The sequence below is a fragment of the Mercenaria mercenaria genome, chromosome 9 (assembly GCF_021730395.1).
Source record: "Mercenaria mercenaria strain notata chromosome 9, MADL_Memer_1, whole genome shotgun sequence".
NCBI lineage: Eukaryota > Metazoa > Mollusca > Bivalvia > Venerida > Veneridae > Mercenaria > Mercenaria mercenaria.
Genome location: NC_069369.1, coordinates 18,222,623 through 18,249,994, shown reverse-complemented (window position 1 = coordinate 18,249,994; position 27,372 = coordinate 18,222,623). Strand labels below are relative to the sequence as shown.

At 34.6% G+C, this 27,372-nt stretch overlaps 2 protein-coding genes across 2 annotated transcripts in view; one reads left to right on the top strand and one right to left on the bottom strand.

Moving 5' to 3' along the window:
• Positions 1-25,312, top strand: part of LOC123546608 (alpha-centractin) — a 29,559-nt gene extending 4,247 nt beyond the window's left edge. Inside the window, exons 2-11 of the mRNA XM_045333034.2 lie at positions 307-371; positions 959-1,034; positions 5,384-5,509; positions 15,148-15,272; positions 16,533-16,749; positions 18,257-18,349; positions 18,954-19,128; positions 19,899-19,960; positions 20,953-20,993; positions 21,246-25,312. Coding sequence (XP_045188969.2) covers positions 307-371; positions 959-1,034; positions 5,384-5,509; positions 15,148-15,272; positions 16,533-16,749; positions 18,257-18,349; positions 18,954-19,128; positions 19,899-19,960; positions 20,953-20,993; positions 21,246-21,348 — 1,083 coding nt within the window. The 3' untranslated portion in view covers positions 21,349-25,312. The remainder of the gene's footprint in view (positions 1-306; positions 372-958; positions 1,035-5,383; positions 5,510-15,147; positions 15,273-16,532; positions 16,750-18,256; positions 18,350-18,953; positions 19,129-19,898; positions 19,961-20,952; positions 20,994-21,245) is intronic.
• LOC128559420 (uncharacterized) lies at positions 5,929-13,553 on the bottom strand. Its single transcript, XM_053550928.1, has 2 exons — positions 13,399-13,553; positions 5,929-9,139 (listed from the first exon to the last, which is right to left on the bottom strand). Exon 2 carries the CDS (start codon positions 9,096-9,098, stop codon positions 7,332-7,334), a length of 1,767 nt encoding a protein of 588 aa, XP_053406903.1. The 5' UTR covers positions 9,099-9,139; positions 13,399-13,553; the 3' UTR covers positions 5,929-7,331.
• Positions 25,313-27,372: the final 2,060 nt, after the last annotated feature.

Genomic DNA, 27,372 nt, shown 5'->3' with positions numbered 1-27,372 from the left:
TTAACATTTATATTTGTCTTTCTTCCACCACGTGTCATTATGCTATCCTCGGACATTGCATCCATTTTTTCTTGCCTTTAAATGAAGCGGTATGTGGAGACATGCATTTTTTGAAAAGCAATCTCTACATCTGTTAATTAATAATCATGGAGTAGTTCACAAGCTTTTTTTTGCTGTTTTAGAACTTAATAAGAACAATTGCTTTTTGTCATACATTCGAAATGTCAATATTTCTGTTGATACAGGAATACTTGTGATAGATATATACACATTATATGTTTAACGTAAAATTGTATATAATTTCAGGGGTCTGGTATAATTAAAGCTGGTTTTGCTGGAGATCAAGTTCCTAAGCACCACTTTCCAAATTTGTAAGTAGTTTCTTTCACAATAAAATACACTGTGTAATCATTTTATTTGGTAGGCACACATTTTTTGGTTTTGGTCAAAACTGGCAGTGCTATTTCCTGGAGATATAGATTTGTTGATTTTGACCTTTGATCATAAAAAATAAATGGGAAATTTACTTTTTCATTTGGATTTAATTTGACAGACTGACTCTTTTAACAAAGTGTAAAACTATCCACAATTGGTCCCCCACATATATTAATGATTCCACAGTATATTCAGTGCACACTATATGTGACAAAGGAGCTTTGATGTACTAAAGTGAAAATAGTCAAAATACCCAGTTTGGCTTGATTACTACAGGGTATTCCCATTTGCACCTACAATCAATGAAAGATTCTGATAGTGCTTTCTTCTTTATGTGAACAAACCTATTTGAGCTTTGATGGATATTAATTATACCGTCCATATATTTAAACATAATAAGGTCATTTGAGTCACATAGGGCAATCTTGACACTTGTAGCTGTTTTAATTATAATGGCTCCTCAAAGACCATACTGTTCCCCATAAATGCATTTTTTACATCAAAGACATGTTGTTTGTTACAGTATTGGAAGGCCCAAACATGTACGTGTCATGGCAGGGGCATTGGAGGGAGATATATTCCTGGGACCAGATGCTGAGGTAAATTGGAATGAGTTGAAAATTAAAAACAAATGAAATAGAATTTGAATAATACAGATTGTTGCCATAGTGCAATACTGCTATATCTATGAACATGACTTAGCGGCCATGTGTATAAAGCAACCACTTGTCCTAAGCAGCCAGTCAGCTTGCTTCCCAAGTTCACTTTTTGTTCCAATTTCAACTTGTCTTAAGCAGTCACCTGTCTGAAGTGACTAGTAATGAGTTTATGTTGCTCCATTCACTGGCTGCTGAATACATGTACACGTTGGACTTTTATAGTAGATATGTACTGAGGAGACAAAATGTTTAAGATGACTGATGTATTGTAAAATTCGCTTATAGTGAACTCAGTTATAAGTAAATCTAATTTATAAGGGAATCTATGTTACATGTATAAGGAATTATTTTGACCAATTTTTAGCTCACCTGTCACAAAGTGACAAGGTGAGCTTTTGTGATCGCGTGGCGTCCGTCGTCCGTCCGTCCGTCCGTGCGTAAACTTTTGCTTGTGACCACTCTAGAGGTCACATTTTTCATGGGATCTTTATGAAAGTTGGTCAGAATGTTCATCTTGATGATATCTAGGTCAAGTTCGAAACTGGGTCACATGCGGTCAAAAACTAGGTCAGTAGGTCTAAAAATAGAAAAACTTTGTGACCTCTCTAGAGGCCATATTTTTCATGAGATCTTCATGAAAATTGGTCAGAATGTTCATCTTGATGATATCTAGGTCAAGTTCGAAACTGGGTCACGTGGGGTCAAAAACTAGGTCAGTAGGTCTAAAAATAGAAAAACCTTGTGACCTCTCTAGAGGCCATATTTCTCAATGGATTTTCATGAAAATTGGTCAGAATGTTCACCTTGATGATATCTAGGTCAAGTTCGAAACTGGGTCACGTGGGGTCAAAAACTAGGTCAGTAGGTCGAAAAATAGAAAAACCTTGTGACCTCTCTAGAGGCCATATTTCTCAAGAGATCTTCATGAAAATTGGTCAGAATGTTCACCTTGATGATATCTAGGTCAAGTTTGAAACTGGGTCACATGCGGTCAAAAACTAGGTCAGTAGGTCTGAAAATAGAAAAACTTTGTGACCTCTCTAGAGGCCATATTTTTCATGGGATCTTTATGAAAATTAGTCAGAATGTTCGCCTTGATGATATCTAGGTCAAGTTCGAAACTGGGTCACGTGCGGTCAATAACTAGGTCAGTAGATCTAAAAGTAGAAAAACCTTGTGACCTCTCTACAGGCCATATTTTTCAAGAGATCTTCATGAAAATTGGTCTGAATGTTCATCTTGATGATATCTAGGTCAAGTTCGAAACTGGGTCACGTGCGTTCAAAAACTAGGTCAGTAGGTCTAAAAATAGAAAAACCTTGTGACGTCTCTAGAGGCCATATTTCTCAATGGATCTATATAAAAATTGGTGAGAATGTTCAGCTTGATGATACCTAGGTCAAGTTCATAACTGGGTCATGTGCGGTCAAAAACTAGGTCAGTAGGTTGAAAAATAGAAAAACCTTGTGACCTCTCTAGAGGTCATATTTTTCATGAGATCTTCATGAAAATTGGTGAGAATGTTCACCTTGATGATATCTAGGTCTTCAAAAGTGGGTCACGTGCCTTCAAAAACTAGGTCATTAGGTCAAATAATAGAAAAACCTTGTGACCTCTCTAGAGGTCATATTTTTCAATGGATCTTCATGAAAATTGGTCAGAATTTTTTATCTTGATGATATCTAGGTCACATGTGCTCAAAAACTAGGTCACTGTGTCAAATAATAGAAATAACGACTTCATACTCAGTTCAACACTGGGTCATGTGGGGATAGGTGAGCGATTCAGGACCAATCATGGTCCTCTTGTTTCTCTTATATGTTTTACATCAAAAACACAGGGATACAGCAAAAACTATGTTACTGGTAACACAATTGTGTGTCCAGCATGACAGTTCACTTTTTTATAAAGAACTTAGTCTGTATTTTTAAGTTTACAGCCATTGGTATGCAAATTTATAGCATGTGTGATTACATTATATTTATTTTATGAGCATTTCATGTATATTTCTTGTAACTGAGTGTATGAGTCTAGGATTATCCAAATTTTTTTTTAATTCCAATATATTTGGCAATTTATATGACAACAATCCCTGTACTGAGACTAATTATGTCTCCCCCAGAAGACATATTGTTTTTGCCCTGTCCGTCCGTCCGTACGTCACACTTCATTTCCGAGCAATAACTGGAGAACCATTTGACCTAGAACCTTCAAACTTCATAGGGTTGTAGGGCTGCTGGAGTAGACGACCCCTATTGTTTTTGGGGTCACTCCATCAAAGGTCAAGGTCACAGGGGCCTGAACATTGAAAACCATTTCCGATCAATAACTAGAGAACCACTTGACCCAGAATGTTGAAACTTCATAGGATGATTGATCATGAAGAGTAGATGACCCCTATTGATTTTGGGGTCACTCCGGCAAAGGTCAAGGTCACAGGGGCCTGAACATTGAAAACCATTTCCGATCAATAACTAGAGAACCACTTGACCCAGAATGTTGATGCTTCATAGGATGATTGGTCATGAAGAGTAGATGACCCCTATTGATTTTGGGGTCACTCTGTCAAAGGTCAAGGTCACAGGGGCCTGAACATTGAAAACCATTTCCAATCAATAACTAGAGAACCACTTGACCCAGAATGTTGAAACTTCATAGGATGATTGGTCATGAAGAGTAGATGACCCCTATTGATTTTGGGGTCACTCCATCAAAGGTCAAGGTCACAGGGGCCTGAACATTGAAAACCATTTCCAATCAATAACTAGAGAACCACTTGACCCAGAATGTTGAAACTTCATAGGATGATTGGTCATGAAGAGTAGATGACCCCTATTGATTTTGGGGTCACTCTGTCAAAGGTCAAGGTCACAGGGGCCTGAACATTGAAAACCATTTCCAATCAATAACTAGAGAACCACTTGACCCAGAATGTTGAAACTTCATAGGATGATTGTTCATGAAGAGTAGATGACCCCTATTGATTTTGGGGTCACTCCATCAAAGGTCAAGGTCACAGGGGCCTGAAAATTGAAAACCATTTCCAATCAATAACTAGAGAACCACCTGACCCAGAATGTTGAAACTTGATAGGATGATTGGTCATAAAGAGTAGATGACCCTTATTGATTATGGGATCACTCCGTCAAAGGTCAAGGTCACAGGGGCCTGAACATTGAAAACCATTTCTGATCAATAACTAAAGAACCACTTGACCCAGAATGTTGAAATTTCATAGAATGATTATACATGCAAAGTAGATGACCCCTATCGATTTTGGGGTCACTCCATTAAAGGTCAAGGTCACAGGGGCCTGAACATTGAAAACCATTTCCAGTCAGTAACTTGAGAACCACTTGACCCAGAATGTTGAAACTTCATAGGATGATTGGTCATAAAGAGTAGATGACCCCTAACTATTTTGGGGTCACTCTGAGAAAGGTCACGGTCACAGGGGCCCGAACATTGAAAACCATTTCCGGTCTGTAACTTGAGAACCACTTGACCCAGAATTATGAAACTTCATAGGATGATTGGTCATGCAGAGTAGATGAACCCTAATGATTTTAGGGTCACTCTGTTAAAGGTCAAGGCCACAGGGGCCTGAACATTGATAACCAGTTCCGATCAATAACTTGAGAACCACTTGACCCAGAATGTTGAAACTTTATAGGATGATTGAACATGCAGAGTAGACGATCCCTATTGATTTTGGGGTCAGTCTATTAAAGGTCAAGGTCACAGTGGCCTGTTCATGTAAAATCATTTTTTGGAAATAACTTGAGAACCACTTGACCTACAATGTTGAAACTTAATAGGATGATTGGACATGCAGAGTAGATAACCCCTATTTATTTTGAGGTCACTTGATCAAAGGTCAAGGTCACAGGAGCCTGAACAGTGACTTGAGAACCACTAGGCCACGAGTGTTGAAATTTAGCGGGATGACTGGACATGCCAAGTAGATGATCCCTATTGCAGCCAACCATCAGTGTCTCTTTGACTTTCGCTCCTGACCCCTATTGACTTCTTGCCTATAGGACTTTGCATTGGGGGAGACATGCGCTTTTTTACAAAAGCATTTTCTAGTTTTCAGTAGATACATGTAGGAACACTTTTATTCAGGTACAAATTTTTGAGAGTGGTTTAATTTGTGTGTAGGAGTTTATGAATGTTAATCATCAGAGTTTTGCTTTTGACAAATAAAAAGTATTTTTAAACTTTAAAAAATGATTTGGCTTTAAGACATATAAAAATGACATGGTTTTAAACAATGTTTTTTGTTCCAGGAGCATAGGGGTTTGTTGACAATCCGTTATCCTATGGAACATGGTATTGTAAAAGACTGGAATGATATGGAAAGAATATGGCAGTATATCTACTCAAAAGATCAGCTACAAACGTTTTCAGAGGAGGTAATTACAACTCTTAACCATTACCATGCTAAATTTCTATAATGAACTTGTCCATCTTTCAATTTGGACAGTACCATTAGCTGTTAAAAGGAGTGTTCACCAAAACGATACTGACAGAATGGCGAACAGTGCAGAACAGTGCAATCATGGTCAGACTGCACATATTTTCATTTCCTTAAATAAAAGAAGAATTACTTTCCTTTAACACAATAAATATTTCATTACATTTTAGTTCACTTGAATGTAAGGCTGCATTTGATTAGAGGCTACATGAGATAAAATATTATTAAGCATGGTTATGCAAAACTGGACAAAACTTCAAAGGCTTTGGGAAAATTAGCCTTATACTTTGTAACAAAACAAAATCAAGATTTGTTTAAAAATTTATTTGGATAATTACATAATTATGATCACTTACAAAATGTACATTCGAAATAAGTTATTACATGTTATAATGAAATTAATGTTTCAAAATTGCTATATTAATAGAACTTCATTGTGTAAATGATTATGTCTTAAAAAGTATTTTAAAACTTAAAATGTATATTTACATATGAAATATGTTATAAATATATACATAGCAGCAAGAATAACTGATAGAAGATGTTTAAAAGAAAGCCTAGATTTAACACATTCAATGTCAACAAAAGGTGATTCAGAGATGGTAGATTGGCAATACAATATGAGCTTGTTTAAAACCTCTTAACTAAATATACACAGAGAGAAATTCAGAAGTCCTGTATTGTTGTATTTATCATAACTCCAATTTTATTTCGTAAAAGAAATTTGATTTGATTGGTCACAAGATATCACAGCTTATAGTTAAATCCAGATAACTGAATTTAGTGGTCATAGGAAATATTATTTGCTAAATGGTGGTTGATACATATTACATACGCTGTAACATGAGGTATTTCACGTTAAAAACATAACAGGCTTTACATGTGATGTCATCCATTACATCTGTTATCAACCAGATAGACATTTTGTTAAAAAAATACAGCACTTTTAAAAAGATGTTTTGTTAAAAAATACAAATGTACAGCACTTACACTTAAGTAAAGAAAATGATAAAATGTTTTCTGCAGACTACTTTTTATGCTAGGAAACTTAATTATGATGCCTTTCATCAAAATTTCATCAAATAAGTTAACCCTTATCCTGCTATATTTTTATAATGAACTTGTCCATCTTTCAATTTGGACAGTACCAGTAACTGTTAAAAGTGGTGCATACCAAAAAGATACTGACTGAATGGCAAACAGTGTAGATCACAATCAGACTGCATAGATGTGTAAGCTGATCATGATCTGCACTGGTCGCAAAGACAGAATCAATCGTGTTCAGCATAATAAGGGTTAACAAATGTTTGCAAAGTTAGTAATTGTTAAGAAATTAGAACTGGAATGCATGAATGCTAGTATACAGTTGAAATGAAAGTCATTGAGTAATGTGTTTTAAAATAAAAAGATCAGTTTTATAAGCTAATACTTAGATTAAACAAAACATTTAATGATGGGGTAATACCTAGTTGACTCTAAAAGCTTGTATGTTGCTTTGGTTAAATTTGTGGGTGGTGCCTCTGATGAAAAAACTTTAAACAATTTGTTGAAATGGGACTAAATTTCACTGTAAGTGGTTCTGTTGGAAACAGAAACATTTGACATACTCAAAGTAACAGTCATTACTTGGCACATAATTTACAAATTCTCTACATGTGTAAAACTGAGAAAAAAAGGAGAATAATTTCTATAATAAATCTACTGTCAAAGTTCTCCTTCAGTCCTTGCACCGGCCATGATGTAGTTTATAATCCTTGATGCTACTGTACACTGAAAATTGTCAATTTATTACTGTTGCTGAGACAGACATACACTTTCCTAGTGGTTTTATTATAGCCTATACCCTGAGGATTGTGCACACCATCTATCCTCCTGCCATGTTTGAAGTCTGCATCAATATGATGAATTGATTGGTTGTAGAATGAGCACACCAGTACAGAGCCATCATCCAGTACCTTCATTCCCAAAGGTCCCCTGATCTGTTTGCTGCTGAATACAGACTCTTCACCTTGTGTTGTTTTACGAACAATTACATTTTTGCAATAAGTGATACAGTAGTAACTCAGATATAGAAACTTGTGATCTGGACTGGTAGTTATGTGATCCACACCTTCAAAATTCAGTGAGATTGTTTGCTTGTAAACACCATACACATCCAGTTCAATTATTCTGTCTGGATTCAAACACACCACATATAAAGAATTCCCATTATATGATATCCCTCTGCATTCAGATATAAGAGGAGTGATATTGTAAATTTCCAGTTTTTCCGATGCTGAGACGAAAGTTACCTTATTGCCTACTGTCACTGCAACTCGCTCCCCAGGTAGGGCAGTAACATCATGAATATGCCTGTCTGTAGAAACCTCATCTGTTACAGTATTTGTTGTTAAGTCCACAAGTTTTATCTTGTCATTGCTGTCATCAGCCAGCACAAGCTTGTCTGGAGATACCACGGCACAAGCTATAATATTACAGACAACATCAGTTCCCGATCTTACATCAAGATGTCCTTCATAGTTTAGATGATTCAGTTTAAAGTCTGTATCAAGATTTGGTGTTTCCACATTTGCTTTGTCAGCAAAAGGTCCCAAGTTGGATTCATAATCTGCTCTTGGACTTGGTGTTTCCACAACTGTTGATAATTCTTTCAAGTCACCAAAACTTTGTACAAGGAAAACCTTTGAAAAATCTTTGCTGTAGCATTCCATACTAAATTGAGTGTTTATGTTATATAATGATTTTTCAACATTTTGTACTTCCTCTGATTGTAAGGTAGATTTTGCTTTCTGTATATTAAGGAACAATTTACAAATTTGTTTTCTTGTATTGTTTCGTCTCAGACTGGTCTGCAGCTTCTCCATCTCTGATATGTACTCTTCACATGATATAGTTACATCTTTCACTTTCTGTTCATTTTTTGCTTTCATTTCGCAGGCATTTGTCTCAGTCTTCTTTTGGATAGCATCTAACTGGTTATCTATCTCTTCTCTAAATATGTTTATTTTCTCTACAACTGAAACGTAGCTCTCTTCTATCTGGTTGTCTGTATATTCAGCCTTTTGCATTACATCCTCAGCATCGCTAAGTTTCTTTTTCAATTTCTTTCTGATATCTGTGTACTCCTGATCTATATTTTTACATTTTTCAGGTAAATAATCCAGGTCACATTTCTTGTGATTATGTGTAAAACATTCAGAACAACCAAGGAAATCATGTTGATTGCAGTAAAATTTGATCTTTGCATCGTTGTGTGTAGCACATTTCTCGAAAATAACTTCTGTGGTTTTAGCTGATTCCAAATGCATGTTCATAATTTTCCCAGTGAGTAACTGGTGATGTTTTGACGCTTTGGTTTTTCTGTGACATTGTAGACAGGTATTGCACAGGTGTTCGTCACATTCCACGCAGAATGCACATGCTTCCAGGTGCTGGCCATCAGATAAGCAGGGGACACAACTATGTTCAAAATCTTCAGCTGAGCCACAGGATATGGAATAGTTCACATATTTTCTGGATGCTGCCATTTGCTGTTAGTGGTTTGGTGGGCTTATGAATTAAATTGTCCCTGAAAAGAAATATCACAAATTATACAAATTTGGTAATGTGTGTTTTTTCAGCTGGTTTTCGAGACAGCAATTTAGCCCCCATTCCACCCATCGGAAAGTATGTTCTCCTCATTTTAAAAAAAAAAAGTTCCTTTCTACAAAAAATTCAAATGCCATATAAAACTCTTAGTACATACATAATTTATACCATTTAATACAAAACATGCTTTTAAGTCATTTTTCAGGAATGTAACATATTTATCAAGAATACTACTTGTTACAGTGTGATTTTCCACATATTTTTGTCACTGTAACACAGAATTCTTTCTGCAGACATGAAATGATGTAGTCACAGGGCAGCCACAAATACTCAAATTTTAGCTTCTTAAAAACACTGCCTTTTATCATATGAAAAATATACTGGTATGTAATCCCCACTATTGGTTTGAATAATTGTATTAATTAAATAATTAATTAAAAACAGAGTAATGTGTCCGATTTGACCTACAAATTAAAGATTTAGTAAAAAAAAAGAAAAATGAAAGAATGGTCGGAATGATTTTGTTTGAAACTATTTTACTTTTATAGACATGACATTGTGTCATAATAATTCAGTATTTGGATCGGAAGAACAGGCTTGTTAAAAAAAAATGCCAAAAGAGCTGTGACAGAAAACAGTGCTTGTAATTATAGAGATTTTATTGACATATTTTAGAGACCGTACCATAGCTCTTCGCATACTTTGATTTTTCAAACTAAAGTGATTTTTACAAGTGCACAAGTTACGATAAAAATGTAAACAACGGACTCTGTCTATGAAACTTTGAAATGAATGAATGACAGTCGATCTTAGTCATAATACTGACTGACAGTGAATGCTAATGACTCCATGTGTTGCAGAAAGGTATTTAGTTTGTAACTGTAATTTCCCATCAATTGAAATCCTCTCAAAACTGGTAAAATAATTACTTATATTTGGACAAAACTCACCGTCTTTGCCGTTCGACAGCTGCAAAAAGGGCAAATATATAAGATTCAGTGTAAGTAATATTTTACTGGTACTACCAGTTAGTAAGTTTATACTCTGAACAACACGTCAGAGAAATTTGGGCAGATTTGACCGATTATGACGTTGGCAGCATTAGATTATATTTTTTCTTTACACAAAAATTGCCGTTAGGTAACAAAGCGAATACCCCGATAATCCGGAGTTCACCGATTATTGTTCCAGTTCACGCAATGTAATCCAGCAATTAAACTGCATAGCTGTTAGCTACTGCTGTTATAGGGGGTCACACATTAAACCGGAATCCACGTAAAAAATTAATTATTTATGATATATATTTTTGAATTCAGTCATAAACCACTTCAAAAATAGCATTTGTTGAAGAAAAACGGGTGTATTTCGGTTATGGTAATTTCCCGCGCGGTCGCCGAATTTCAATCTCTTATAAAATCGTTTTGCGTGAACGTATTGTATTTTCCTTTTGTATGTTAATTATTTATGATATATATGATTGAATTATATCAAAAACCCTTCAAAAATACCTTTAACTTAAAAAATACAGGTGTATTCCGGTTATGGAAAGTGTATTCCGGTGTATTCCGGTTTTTAGGTGGATTCCGGTTTAATGTGTGACCGGTTATAGGGAAGTGGTAGAGTGTCTGCCTTAGGTGTGAGAGGTCCTGGGTTCGAGTCCAAGTTAGGGCTTAACTATTTAGATTCTGCTAAAGTATAGTTTTGCTGTTAATAGACTGTTCCAGATGTTCTAAATTTTTAGCACACAGTATCATGGATCATTATTTAGCAATCCAGATCTGTTGAATGTTAAATCAAATGCATCCAATTAGAAAATATTGACTATATTATGTCCCTTTGATGTTTGATATTGTCAAAAACAGTCTATATTTCTGTTTTTGAGAAATATATGGACATTTGTTTTCATTTCAAAGCTTTTTAACTTCAAACCTATGATTTGAAAAACTTAGGTACTATCTCTACATATTTTTTTTAGCTCAGCTATTCAAAGTCTTTTAGCAAATCTGATATTAGGGTTGTCTTGATGAAAGACAGAGATCCTTTGGTTGAGGGTCAAGTACCCCAAGTTCAAGGTCACAGCGTTTAGATATTGTGGTTAGATTTATGTCGAGCTTCTTAACTTCACTGTTCCTTCTTATCTCCTATTCCTGATATTATTATACCACACATGGGGACAGGTCTTACTGGGAGAAAAAGCCCATTGCGTCACATTGAATCACTTCATTCAGTCTGTTAAAAATAATTTTTGTCACTTTTCCTGTTCAGGGTTTGCTATGTAAATGGACAATTTTTCTCTTCCATTGCATTCACTGTGTTTTGACAATCTATTTTCAAACATGCAGGCTCTCTCTTTGACAGCTTTTGTTTTCACAGAACATAGGCAATGTGGCCGTTTATGTATTAATGGATCGCGATAATTTCATTTTAACGGTACTCGGTAAAATCCAAAAACAGGTAAAGCAGGTGTGTTATGCAATAAGTGGTGTTAATTTGTATATTGTAGTATTCTTAACTCTAAATACGATTCTTTATTCCATAACAGATTTGTAGTCTAGTGGATATTGTGTTGGACATCTATTCTTTTTATGTTTGTATGGTGTAGGTTCGAGCCCTTCTTTTTTTAAAATGATTTTTACTTACTCTTTTTGCAGGTTTTTGTTCATATCGTTTTATGGATTTGTTTAATTATTATTGCAAAGTTTATAGATTCAATGTCTATTATAAAAAGAGATCCTCTGAAAAATGTCAATAAGTACTCAGTATAAATTAGGATCCGGACATTTGCCCCCCAGGACATTTGCCCCCCAATGAAAAAGCAGACTGCTGGACATTTGCCCCCCAGTTGAAATGGTAGATAGGACATTCGCCCCCCAGTGCTTATTTCTGAAATGGACATTTGCCCCCCAATAGTTTTGTCTCCCAGTGATTTTTTTGGGAACTTGATACAAGACATTTGTCATATTTTATCGGACAATGGCTTTGTTTTATACAATTTTGTAGTAGATAATTGCCAAATTAACAAGTTTGAGTGTTAAAAACATTGCACTAATTAAGAAATTATAACACTGTACTGAGCACTTTTATTACTCAATAATAGGCTATTATTTACCTTAACACCTGAAAGTAATTAACATATTTATCAAATTATTATCAATAAAACACTTTTTTTTTTACTGAAAATTGCCTTTTAGAGTAATTTTGATAATAAAACAACCAAAAATACAGTTATATATACTGGCATATAGGACAAAAATATTGGGGGGCAAATGTCCATTCCAAAAATAAGCAATGGGGGGCAAATGTCCTATCTGCCATTTCAACTGGGGGGCAAATGTCCAGCAGTTCATTTTTTCATTGGGGGGCAAATGTCCTGGGGGGCAAATGTCCTACAATCAAGTTCATGAGATATAAATAGTTTTACATGAATTCCTTCTCCAGGTAAAAACATGTTGGAAAAATTAAAGAGTAGCTCGTCCTGTATTCGAACCAGCATCGTAAGCTTACAAATCATACGTGTTAACCACTGGACCACGCCACAACTTGCATTGGTTTTGCGATATAAGATATTTGTCATATAATGTGTCCACCTGATTCCCTATTTCATTGTTATGGGTTAATCCGGTATTAGTAAATAAAGGCCACAGTTATCGCGTTTTGTTAATACCAGTCAAGTTTCATAGGCATGAAAGAAAATGTTACATGGTGATATTCAGGGTTGGCTGGTATTTCCCAGGGGAGGGAATTCCCAGGTATTTACCAGGAATTCCTGTACTGGAAAATACTCCTCAAATTGCAAGAAGTGGGAAATACTGCTAAGTTGACTCCAAATTCTAAAGATACTATTTATTGTGACAAAAAAATATCTGAGTGATAATATTTAAATGAAAACCTGCATGAGAAATTCCTGTACAATACTACAAGTACTTAGCACATATTTAAAACGTAGTTCACTGTTGAGAAATGGACTTTGAATTTTACATAGTTCAACAATCATAAGATATTGCTGATATTTTTGGTTTAAGAATAATTATATTTGATAATTTTTCATGTTGAAAATACCAAGTATATTTCACATTGAAAATTATTTATACCAGATATATTTCACATTGAAAATACCAGATATATTTCACAGTTATATTTCAATAATCAACTAAAAATACATGATAAAAACATATATTTTCTCAGTATAACTACTGTTTCATTTGCAAAAAAGTTCAAGAAAAGAGGAAAACAACAAACCTTTGACTGTTCCAACAGTTCAGATATTTTTGTTGAACATGTAATTTTTCAGATTGTTCAGGGTTATAAAAACTAATCAGTTTACATCTCCCCCTTTTTATTGTACTCTGTAATTGCTTTCTATTGAGTTACTCAAATCTCAAAGTTGAGAGGTGTTGTAGTGTTAATTGAGCCAATTAGGAAGTAGTGATTAAATTTTACCAGGAAGGAAATGTCAAAAAGAGGTGATTAATGTTTATTGCACCTCCAAAATGCAAACACAATCAACTTAGATTAAATTTCAGAATTAAACTTAGTGTTTGGGTAAAAAACTAGATCATTCGGTAAGGTCATAGAAAGACTTAGTTAACACTCTACAAGGATGATTTTCTACCTGATGTATATAAAGAGGCCCTTGTCCGTCCATTGTCCGTCCACACTTTCTTGTGAACACGATAGAGACCACTTTTTGCAATCAATTTTAAAAAACTTGTACACAACTTGTCTTGGCATAATATCTCAGTTCCTTTTGAAAACTGGCCAGATTCCATCATGTGTTCCAGAGTTATGGCCCCTTAAAGGGCCAATATTTGCTACTTTTGGCTTGTGAACAGGATAGAGACCACATTTTGCAATTGATTTTAATAAAACTTGCACATATTATAACTTGTATTGGGATAATATCTTGGTTCCTTTCGAAAACTGGCCAGATCCCATCCTGGGTTCTAGAGTTATTAAGTTGAAGGGCCAAATTTTGCTATTTTGGCTTTTGCAGCCATATACTTCATTTATTGTTTGATTTGATACAAACTTGAAAAATATCTTAAACAACAATAGATCTTGGATTCCATGATGAATCCGGCAGATCCAATCATAGGTTCCAGAGTTATGGCCCCTGATTGATCTCTGAAAGAGCCAAAATTTGTTTTTTAACTATGCTTACAATTTAAGTCACAATACTATCTCGGTTCCTTTCGAAAACCGGCTAGATTCATTCATGGGTTCTAGACTTACTGCCCCTAAAAGGGGAAAAAAATTCTATATTGGCCCTTTCAGCCATATAGAGGTTCATTGATGCTTTGATTGATTTGAAATCAAAGAAAAAGCTTGTTTACACTCTAGGGGGCACATTTTTTTATTCTGTCTTCATAAAACTTGGTCAGAATGTGGATGATTTTAAATCTGGGTCAAGTGGGGTCAAAAACTAGGTCAGATCAAAGGAAAAGCTTGTATACACTCTAGAGGCCACTTTTTGCTCCGATCTTCCCGAAACTTTGTCAGAATGTTTGTTTTCATGAAATCTTGGACAAGTGCGAATCTGTGTCATGTGGGGTTAAAAATTAGGTCACTAGGTCAAATAAAAGAAAGTGCTGGTGTACACTCAAGAGGCCACTTTTTGATCCAATCTTGATGAAAATTCGTCAGAATATTTGTCTCCATGAAATCAATAGGTAAAACATGTTTACACATATGGTGTGTTACTCAGGTGAGCAACCTTGGGCCATCTTGGCCCTCTTGTTTAAGATACAGCCTTGAAATTTGGATGATATATACAGTTTTGCATACCGATCTTAAAACTGGCTTTCAGTGACCATGAATATGACCTACTGACCTACTTTCTTAATATTTTAGCATCAGTTTGACATTCTTAACATGTAGCTCATATTACTTAGGTGAGCGATCGAGGGTCATCACCACCCTCTTGTTTTATGAATATCATAAGCTTTCCTTGTTAATGCACATTTTCATATATCTTCTCATTAATTTCAGCATCCTGTGTTGCTGACAGAAGCACCATTAAATCCCAGACGGAATCGAGAAAAGGCGGCAGAGATCTTTTTTGAAACTTTTAATGTCCCAGCTTTGTTCATGTCAATGCAGGCAGTTCTTAGTCTGTAAGTATTTTAATTTGCAATATTGAATGCCATGAATTCTTCAGCTTGATTGTAACAGTAAAAGTTCATAGTTACTGCATGTCAGTTTGGAATTTAATTTCATATAAAATACAAGACTTAAATTTGATCAAGGAAACAATATTATGTAAATATAAATTGTAGAGTAGGTTGGGTCCAGGTGTACATTATCATGAATAAAATACTATAAACATTAAGGCAGTATTATCAGGGCATACCAGGTCTGGATCCAGGGCCGGGCCGAGGGGGATGCATCAGAGGCCTTCATTTCATGCCCGTATTACAAAAATTTCCAGAGGGAGAGCCCCCTGACCCCACTAATATGAGAGGATTACACCCACTAATAAATGCACCTGCGGACACCATTTAATACCTGTATTTTAAGAAAAAAAAAGACCCCCTGACACACACCCCCCTCTAACATGGGCGAAGCACCCCCTCCAATGCCTCGCTATATGCACCTCGGCGGCCACATCTTCACTCTAGACTGGTACAGTCTCCCCCCCACCACGCATACAGTCAAAAATTCATGGACTGGGCTTGCATACACAATTGTCCAATGGTAACACTTGTTTTGACTATGAAACTACTGTCCTGCGTTTTGAGTACTCATGAGTATGTGATATACACCTGGCATGCTGAAAAACAAATTTGAGCATCTTAGCTTCTTGTGCTATCCTCCAACTAAAATTACTAGTAGTTTTCTGGAGAAGCTGCCCAAGGGTTACCAGTTGCGGCACACTAGTGTTATATAAGTTTATTTTTTGAGTGCAATATAAATTACAGAAACATTTCTTCTAGTTTATATAATATCTTTTTCTGCTTGATAAGATTTAATGCAGTTTAACTTTCTTCATATTTGACATGTGTTTTTATAAATGCCTAGAACTCTCTGAAATACCTTTTTCTTATTCTGTATATACAAACAAATGCATACTCCCACCACATTTTGTAATGTAAAGTATGCAAATATTCAGCCCAAGCAAATAGTTTGAAATGGAAGACAATAAGGGAATATAATATTATAGTAATACTATATTGTTTGTAATGATTTTGTCCAATACAGCTTTGCATATGTGTTTACCACCAACATTGAATAATCCCTATTGGATGAATGCATGTATTGAGTGTACAGTATAATGAATTAATGTTAGGGTTAGTTTTAACATAGGTTTAATAGTGTACATTCAATACATGCTTACACTAAGTGCGTGAGAATTAATGCCAACCATATGTTTACAGGTATGCAACAGGTCGTACAACAGGGGTCGTGTTAGATGTAGGAGATGGTGTAGCGCATGCCGTGCCTATATACGAGGGTTTTGCCATGCCACACAGTGTAATGCGTGTAGATATTGCTGGTAGAGATGTATCTAGGTACCTTAGGCTGCTTCTACGTAAAGAAGGTTATGACTTCCATACATCAGCTGAATTAGAAATTGTTAGAACCATAAAAGAGGTATGCATATATTAGTATCATGTCAGTTTACACTGCTTTCTTTAAGTCACCTATTAGTTTATACTGATGAAAAAACACATGCGTTTCTGAGTTTCTGTTTCAAGTGAAACTGTTCAGACCATATGTTGCAAATTTTTAGTAGTGTTTACATGGACCTGGAAAAGTCATAGAAGACCAGTTTTTGTTTGTAAAAATCATGAAATTTGAAGTGTCGATTTTGTCATGGAAAGTCAGGGAAATTGTCAATAAAAGTCAGTATTTTGAGCTACTAGCATTTTTTCCAAAACAATTGATAATGCAGTCTGAAAGGCAGTATAAAATGTGATATGTATATATTTTGTATCCGGGATGTGGTTTGAAAAATGTTCAGTCAGTGTTATTTTATATATCTGAAGAGCTCTAGCTTTTTATGCCCCCCCTTCAAAGAAGGTGGGGTATATTGTTTTGCAGATGTCGGTTGGTCTGTCCATAGACCAGTCTGTTTCCGGATGATAACTCAAGAAAGCTTGGGCGGAGGATCATGAAAGTTGATAGGGAGGTTGTTCGTGACCAGCAGATGACCCCTATTGATTTTGAAATCAGTAGATCAAAGGTCAAGGTCACAGTGACCCGGAACAGTTAAACGGTTTCCGGATAATAACTCAAGAACGGTTGGGTCTAGGATCATGAAACTGACAGGAAAGTTGATCATGACCAGCAGATGACCCCCTATTGATTTTAAGGTCAGTAGGTCAAAGGTCAATGTCACAGTGACCCAGAACAATTAAACCGTTTCCGACAATAACTTAAGAACACTGGCCTAGGATCTCAAAACTATAGGGATGTTGATCATGGTGAGCAGATGACCCCTGTTGATTTTTAGGTCAAATGTCAAGGTCACAGTGACATTATTATTCCGGATAACTTGAGAACGATTGGGCCTAAGATCACAAAACTTAATAGGGAGATTGATCATGACCTATTGATTTTGAGGTTAGTAGGTCAAAGGTCAAGGTCACATTGACCCAGAACAGTAGAAATTTTTTTTGCCAGATAACTAGCAAATGCTTTGGTCTAAGATCACATTTGATATGGAGTTTACTTATGACTGGTAAATGACCCATAATTATTGATTTGAGGTCAGTATATCAAACGTCCAGTGAACAGTGACCAGATAATTTCTGTTCCTTGTGCAATTACTGAATGCATCAAGAGGGGGCATTTCGTGTTCTACAAGCTCTTGTTCCATTTAAGCTCTCTATGTGAAAATTGTCAAGGAAAACTGAAAAGTCATGGGGAATGATAGTATTTTCTCAACTTAAGTCTATATGAACCCTGTTTCTTCCAGGTTGATTGAAATACTTTTATATTTTTTCAGTAAGATATTAGAAATACTGAAATAGATAGAGACTGGTTTAAAACTGGAATTCATTAGTAAAAAAAAAAAAAAAAAAGAATTATGTACTGGGTAAATATTTCTAAAGCTTTGAATCATCCTTACATTTCTGCTATTTTTCATTTATTACAGAAAGCATGTTATTTATCAATAAATCCACTGAAAGAGGAATCTTCAGAAATAGAGAAGTCACTATATACTTTACCTGATGGAAGTTCTATAGAGGTAGGGGAGTTTGTTAATGTTATGCTTTATATAACGCCAGTTGTAAGTTTTGCTGCTAGAAGTTGTACAATGTGGAGTACCTTTGATCAACCTGTGTAGGTTTTTTGTGTCAATTTTTTCAGAATCACAGTGTAATAGACAAATTTACAGGTTCTTTTTATTCTCCAGTTCATTTTAAGAAACTGACTTTTTTGTATATATGTATTAGAAAAGTTTATGAATAGTTTTATAAATAGGGAATTTTCTAATTATCTGTGTTCAGAATTTTACACCATAATTAACTGTATCTTATGTGACTGAAGAAGTCATTTCAAGATGCACATCCCCTCACTTATGTGGGCTCCAAACCTCATTTATAGTGTAGAAGTCTCCATGTGTGGAAGCCATCCAACTGGCTTACAGAAAGTCTTTTCTCCTAGTCAGGTTCATGCCCAGGCCAGAAACAATGTCCAGAGGCGCATCTGGGTTCTTCCTTCATCATCATTAGTTGGAAATGTCGCCAAATGACCTAGATTGTGTCTGTCTGACTCTAAACCAAACAAAAAAAAATACATTTCAAGACAAGAGCTTCTTTACTAAACAGCAGATGTAAATTTTTCTGTAGATTGGGCCAGCGCGATATCGAGCACCCGAGTTGTTGTTTAGACCAGATCTGATTGGTGAAGAGTGTGAAGGAATACATGAGGTGTTAACTTACTCTATACAGAAATCAGACATGGACCTTAGAAGAACACTGTTTTCAAATATTGTATTGTCTGGTGGATCTACTCTATTTAAAGGTAAATATTATGTTGGATAGAATTGATTTCTATCTTGACCAACTTTAAAAAGTTTAAAACCCACTATTTAACCTATAAGGAAAAGTAATAATCTGATGATATGAAAGAACACTTTTAAGTAAATAAGTTCATGTAATATTATATTGTTCTAATGACAGTGTTGAGTTTGGCTTTATCAGGTATATAGAGACCTATCCTACTTGTGTTGTTATCTGTGTTCACAGCTTGATTAAAGTTTAGATGCTTTTTGACTTTATTTCTGTTATAACTGGATGGATTTGCTTGAAACTCCACATTACATCTACATCATAGTTGACCAGAGCCATAAGTCTGGCACCAGTTTTTTCATGAATTATGCCCCTTTTCACGAGCATTATTATGTACATTCACTTTATCTCTAGGATACTGTAAAAGAGGGTTTAGTTTTCGCTATATTCGCGAGGCCCTACATCTCGCGAAAATTAATCTTCATGTAAATACTTACCATTAGTTTATGTTCACAATATTAACCTTTAGCCCTCTGGCGGCAAGTTATTCTGCCTTTGTGACCAGTACAGACCAAGATTAGCCTGCATAAGCCTATTCAGTCAGTAAATTTTCAGTGAACACCCCTTTGAATAATAAATGGTATTGCCCAAATTGGACCAGTTCACTTCAGAAATTTAGCAGGGTAAAGGTTAAAGTATTTCTCAATATGTTTGATAGTAAGTTAATGCTAGCTGATTTTGTATCCATTGTTATGTCCATAATCACGCCAAAAATTATTACAGGTTTTGGTGATAGATTACTAAGTGAAGTGAAAAAGTTAGCTCCAAAGGATATAAAAATTAGGGTATGTATGGCATTGCTTACTAAACATACAGAGGTTAGGATATACTGTGTGGGATATATTTAGACTGGTAGATAGAATATAGATAATAGGAGTATACACTGTCTTTACCAGTGAAATACCATGTGGTAAATGTCATGGTTTCCTGATAAAAGTTATGGAATTTTCCTTTTCTGCTTTTGCTGTTCTCTCTGGAAATACCGGTAAGTAAAATACTTCCAAATCCATAAGAAGTAAAAGTGGACCACACAACCAAACACCGAATGTAAATAAACTGCAGATTTATTTAATCCGATAACTTTTGGGCAATATTAGCCCCCAGGGGTACATAACATCAGAAAGTTAAACTAGCAGCAAATAGAAGGCAGTATATTTGCCAGTTTTAGTTTTATTAGTGATGCCATCTCAGTTTACCAATGTGTTCTTTTGATGTAATGTACTGGTAAGATTTTGTGTTATAGCTTTTACATAATAATAAACAAGGTCTGATGGATAGTTGTTCAATGTACAGGAGTAACTCTATTAGATTTTCCTATCATATGATTGCAGTTGCAGTACTTAGTGAAATAAAGCCATCTTATAAATTTGGTATTACTCTAGTGTAATAAAGCTTTGACGTTGATATTGTTTAAAGTAGGGAAGATGTTGGTAGAATTTACTTGATCTACATGTATAATAGGTAAAGAAAGTTTGATGTTTCAGCAGTAAAAGCTAGCTTGTGATTTAAAGACTATTTCATTTTTGACTTTCAACATTGAATTAAATATGTTGAATAAAATTGGTAAAATGCTTGGCAGAGCTTGGTATTTTAATAATTTATTCAACTGGTTTATTTAATTGAATATGAAAAGACATGCATGCAATATCCTCTTTATCTGGGCATCAAATTGAATTAAAAAAAGACTGTATTAATTGTATATGTTACTAATATCTTCACTGTTTTAAACCAAACTGCCTTAACATGTCGTCTAACATATTGTATATTTTTATTACAGATATCAGCACCGCAAGAAAGATTGTATTCAACATGGATTGGGTATGTAAAATATGTAGCATTTAGTATTATTTATTTGTCACCACTGTTCCTAAACTGGAACGTTAAATCATGCTGTATTCCATTAAACATTGGGCAACTCCCTTGCCCAGATTATACCTACTAAGTGTGGAATTTCTAGGGACTCTTTCCAAGACATTATTTTCTGTCATTAACAGAGACTCTTTGCAAAATTCAGATGGGAATAAGTTTTTTACCAATAGTCACTTTCACAAAAGTGATTTTATATTTCAGGGGATCAATTTTGGCATCATTGGATACATTTAAGAAGATGTGGGTTTCAAAGCGAGAATACAATGAGGAAGGTGTGAAGGCAATACACAGGAAGACTTTTTAGCATTCAAACTTCTGTCTGGTTGTGTAACCAATGTGACTGCCGCCGATTATACCAAACATAGTCATCTAACTTATTTTTATTTTTCGTTTTATGGGTATTTATGGATAAAGGGCTTATTTTTATCTAATATCCATAGCTTATAGTGCTGGAGTAACGAAAATGGTGATAAGTTGACTGAAGTAAGCACCAAAGGTGGTTTGACTGTCTTCATTTTATGTCTGGTCACCTGTTATTTTGTTAAGCTGTGTTCTAAAGTTGCGTGTTTTTTGTCACAATATATGGAAGACATGCATTAAGACTTACATGAAAGTGACAGAGACATATAGATGCAAGTATTCAAAGCCTCGGAACAAAGCCATGACAGAAAATGTTTACAGCCTGATTGATTGAAGGGTTTCTTGAAGTAAAATTATCTTTGTTATAATTAAACAAAACCTAATGTCTTGAGTTAGCAAAGTAAATATTCACCATTCGTCGATTTGCAAAAAATAATTTATGAACTTTTTTCTTCGATTGTTTAAAGATGGATAAATATATTTTTGAAACTGAATTTTGTCCTTAGAAAAATCTTTGAGAAGTGTAAAACACATGTTGATGAAGGCTGTAGAACCATGTATCTTTGTCCTTTTTGTGGGCATTACGCTGATCAAAAATATCTAAAATGTTCACTTGTATACACTATGTTAAATAATATATTGTAGATTCAACTATTAGATGCATTTTTATTAGTCAGCACATTTTTTTTAATACTTCAAGATTTTTATACTGCCAGTCACTAGCAATTATGAAGCGAAAATGTGGGGAATTACAGATTGATGGTGTTCAAAAATTGTTTGTCTGTGTTAATATTATAAAATAAGAATCATGCATTAGAATTTATATTCGCAGGTTTTTAAAACTTCGTAGTTATTCTAAATGTTTTCATTCATTTTCTTGCCTTAAAGTTATGATTTGCATACTTTACAGTTTTTCCTTGTGGTTACAGGTATTTACATAAATTTTAACATATTTTCTTTTTATTGAATGATGTAGATGATATCTGTTAAAGTTGTATTGCTATTTTTGGTCTTTCTGCAAAATTTCTGCATGGTGCACAGTTTATCTCGAGCCACGTTTACTAAGAGAAGTTTAGAAGTGCAATATTATACCAGGAATCATCAATGTGCTACGTCCATTCTTAAACCTATAACATTCAGTTGTGTGTTTCCGTGTATGGGAGAGCAGTGTGGGAGGGCATTTTGACAATACAAGTTTGTATAGATTTTAATCTGTATGAGAGAGAAGTTCATCTGAGTTGGATTAATCTGTATAGGAGAACCATATTTTGATTTTATTTCTAGTTTGTTTAGGAGAATATGTAAAGTTATGCTGTTAATAGATCGGGACAGATTTTATGAGGAATCTCTGTAATATGTTAGCTCTACTGTCTTTAACATTACCAACTTTTAGTGCAAACGAATTGCTTTGGTCAGTACAGGAATTTTTGCATTTTATTGTACTGACATTAATTTTGTTTTGTATTAATTGAATTAAAGCGGAAATGCAAATTGTTAAGAAATGTTAGGAATTTCAACAAATGTGCGTCCTTGTTTCCTGATATCTCAATCAATAAACACTCATTTTACCCTGCCAATTTTCAGTCAACATACACTTATTATCCTTGAGGTTAATGCTTGACACATTTGAATGATGGTGAGGAGCTGGGAAAGTAAATTTGTGTATTTGTATTAAATGAGTATTGTTTAAAAGTCATGATTACTTTTTGTTATAGCAACTCTGTGATGCTTAGTACTTACTTCTCAGCAATAGAACTGTCCTTTTTCATTTAGTTACTCTAAAATTATAGTGTTTTTTTTATAAACGTTTCTTGTAGATAGATTTCACATTAATAAGCATTATTGGTATTGATTATTGGTCACTTGCAAACTTTCTTTACCACAGTGGCATGGGATGTCTCTAACAAAATTGATTCATTATGGAATTCAGATTTAATTGAATTATGTGGAAATTAGTAATACATGTAATAATATATCTCAGTGAAAAGTTGACAGTTTTATTCAGTAAAAAGTTTTGTGTTTAGTAAACTTTTCAGATATTTATATTTACTTGTTCAATGAAATATAAAATTATTAAATACGAGTTGTAAATTATAAAGCTCTGAATTCAACTGCCACTATTGAACCTCAGTCAGATGGCAGTATGTCAATACATGCTGTTTACACAAAATAGAAGTTATGACTAATTAAATACTGACATGTTTCTCATAATCACTGATGAAACGTTGATCTGTATGATATATTCTATGGAAACTAGGTACTGTTTGGGTTTTTACTGAAGTATTTTTAAACCATTGCAGTTGTTGAATGTATCTTCTGCAATCAATTTATACCTCTTTATAAAATTCTTATGGTGATAAAATACAAATATAAGCTTCATACAGAATTTCACTTAAATACACAAAGCTAAAGTTGAGCGCAATGCTGTTGTAACTCCTATTAAATAAGAGTTATGGCAGTATTGCACACAACCCTCAAGTCATGTTTAAAGACTTACAATGTATGATTTTTGGATTACATATTAAATGCTTATAGATACTGGAAAACGTTTCTGGCACACCCTTGTTATAGTTAAGTTTTTAATTTTGTGCAGTTTCCTATTTTACTTTCAGGTCATACATCTTGTAAATTATTTTGTGTAATGTCGTCACAAAAAAACTAAAAACTTCTTACAATGGTTGCTAGGATACAGTAAAACACTGACTGCTCAAAGTTGTAACGGGATGAGCAATATTATCCAAATATCTGACATTGTAAAAAACGTAAGAAAAACAGGTAGGGACCACATTAATTACTTGAGTCAGTTCTTGTATGGAATGCTTAAGGGAGCAGTGTTTTTAATATACCTGATTATAAACGAAAGATTCAGTCAAAATTCTTGTTGGACAGTTTCTTTTACCATGACGGTAGTTTGAATGTAGGTGATGATAACTGACTAAATTCTGTTGAAGTGAAGACAGTAAAAAATACCGAGACCATTTTTATATAAAAACTTGAGGTTAGTGTTTGATAAATAAAATAAAATGAGCCATGCCATGAGAAAACCAACATAGTGGGTTTGCGACCAGCATGGATCCAGACCAGCCTGCGCATCCGCGCAGTCTGGTCAGGATCCATGCTGTTCGCTTTCAGAGCCTATAGCAATTAGAGAAACTGTTAGTGAACAGCATGGATCCTGACCAGACTGCACAGATGCGCAGGCTGGTCTGGATCCATGATGGTCGCAAACCCACTATGTTGGTTTTCTCATGGCATGGCTCATTAATGTCTAGTGTGCATTCACATGTTCATGTTTATTTGCATAAAGGGAGTCAGTTACATTTGATAGACCGCTGTATGTTAAAAAGGAAAATCATATTGGAAGCATTTATGTAATAATTATTATACAACGTAAGTGTTCATTGTTGTTTTTTTGTTCCTATTAGAGGCATGTTTGTTACGAAATATGAATGAGTGAAAGACTTTACTTAATTAAAATGAACTTACTGTTCCTTTATATTATATCAAATGTTATTTTCTCAACACAATCCCATAACCTAAGTGGTACATACTGTAATGTTCTGATAAGAAACTTCATTTAATTTGCAAAAATTACAGTGATAAGCAGTTTGGATAGTCATATTCTTCAGAATGTCTCATGTACTGAATTTTAGCACACTGAACTTGTGTACAATATTAGGAAATGTGTTTTACTGAACTTATGTATGATATTCAGCAGGTATTTTTCCTGATGTGATAATTATTTCACTAATGCTACTCAACAGGAATTTGGACATTAGCAAGTTTCTCTATTTAGTTTATGATTTATTTAAGGAATAATGTATATAAGTGTATTTATATGTTCATGGTGTCGTGCTCCAGTATTGATTGTAAGCTTAAACCATAAATCATAAAAATATGGAATAATGTGTCTTTTGTTATGTTTTAATCTCATAAAAATTCATTGTCGAGAAGGACATTTACATTTTGTTGCTGAGGAAAATGCATTGAAGAAAATGAAATAGAAACTCCTAAGTTCTCCAGTGGGATGTGAATAAAGTTGGCCCATATTCATCAGTGTCTAAAATTTTAGACTGTATTTTAAACTTCCATTTTGCTCTTCATTTTTAAATTACCACAAATTGAAATGAAACTGCATGGATGTGCATCATACAGCTATTGATAGCTTAGCAAATTTCACTGGTATAATTAATACTAAATGTGTTATAAATGCAGTTGTGGCAAATTGTACATTTTCTGTTGATATATGAAAGTTTTAGTTGATGAATATGGATCTGGGAGAAGTGCTGTAAGTAATGAGATAGCTGTGACATTCTTAAATTTACATACCAAAGAACAGTTGTTTTATATAGTCAAGTAACCTATGCTCGGCCAGTCCAGTGCTTGGCCACATAATATTCTTTATTGTTAATCAAAAATGTAACTTGAAAACCTTGCTTTCAGTGTTTGTTTACTTTTGGGTTATAGACGCTAATTCAAAATGGGGTCGAATGTGACCTACTTTCTACAATGGTGTACTGTTTAACACTCAAATCTGATCAAAACTGAAGAACTTAAGTAAAACAGTATTAGCAATAATGTAATGAAAATGGCTGAGCATAGGTAACTTGACACTATAGGTTTCAGTTTTTTAGCTCATCTGATTTTTTGAAAAAAAATGATGAGTTATTGTCATCACTTGAGCGGTTGTCGGCGTCGGCGTCTGCGTCGGCGTTGCCTGGTTAAGTTTTATGTTTAGGTCAGCTTTTCTCCTAAACTATCAAAGCTATTGCTTTTAAACTTGGAATACTTGTTCACCATCATAAGCTGACCCTGTAAAGCAAGAAACATAACTCCATCTTGCTTTTTGCAAGATTTATGGCCCCTTTTGTACTTAGAAAATATCAGATTTCTTGGTTAAGTTTTATGTTTAGGTCAACTTTTCTCCTAAACTATCAAAGCTTTTGCTTTGAAACTTGGAATACTTCTTCACCATCATAAGCAGACCCTGTACATCAAGAAACATAACTCCATCTTGCTTTTTGCAAGAATTATTGCCTCTTTTGGACTTAGAAAATCAGTTTTCTTGGTTAAGTTTTATGTTTAGGTCAGCTTCTATCCTAAACTATCAAAGCTATTCCTTTAAAACTTGCAACACTTGTTCACCATCATAAGCTGACCCTGTACAGCAAGAAACATAACTCCATCCTGCTTTTTGCAAGATTTATGGCCCCTTTTGGACTTAGAAAATATCAGACTTCTTGGTTAAGTTTTATGTTTAGGTCAACTTTTTCTCTTAAACTATCAAAGCTATTGCTTTAAAACTTGCAACTCCTGTTCACCATCATAAGCTGACCCTGTACAGCAAGCAACATAACTCCATCCTGCTTTTTGCAATAATTATTGCCCCTTTTGGACTTAGAAAAATCATTTTCTTGGTTGAATATTATGTTTAAGTCAACTTTTCTCATAAACTATCAAAGCTATTGCTTTAAAACTTGCAACAGTTTTTCACCATCATAAGTGGACACTGTACATCAAGAAACATAACTCTATCCTGCTTTTTGCAAGAGTGATGGCCCTTTTTAGACTTAGAAAATCATGGGTAGGACAATATTTCTATTATACAAAAAAAATCAGATGAGCGTCAGCACCCGCAAGGCGGTGCTCTTGTTTTTAAACTGCACCCAAGGCTGATATCCAGAAAAAAATAGTAGGATTACTACAGAAACATAGAAAGTCGATTTATACCATTTTCCTTCTGATGGCAGTTCTTACCAATGACAATGTGACAGATGAGCTGGCATTTTGTTGTGAAAGTTTAGTGTCCATTATTGACCTCTATATGTAACCAAATATTCCTCTGTACTGGAATCCGTTTGATACATCTGTTGCCCTGGCAGAAGGCACATCACAAGTGTTTTTAGCTCACCTGAGCACAAAATGCTTATGGTGAGGTATTGTTATCAAGCTGTGTCCGTCGTGCGGC

Bases quoted from the DNA above. Each gene is read 5' to 3' on its own strand.
- LOC128559420 (XM_053550928.1), bottom strand. From the start codon at position 9,098: ATGGCAGCATCCAGAAAATATGTGAACTATTCCATATCCTGTGGCTCA.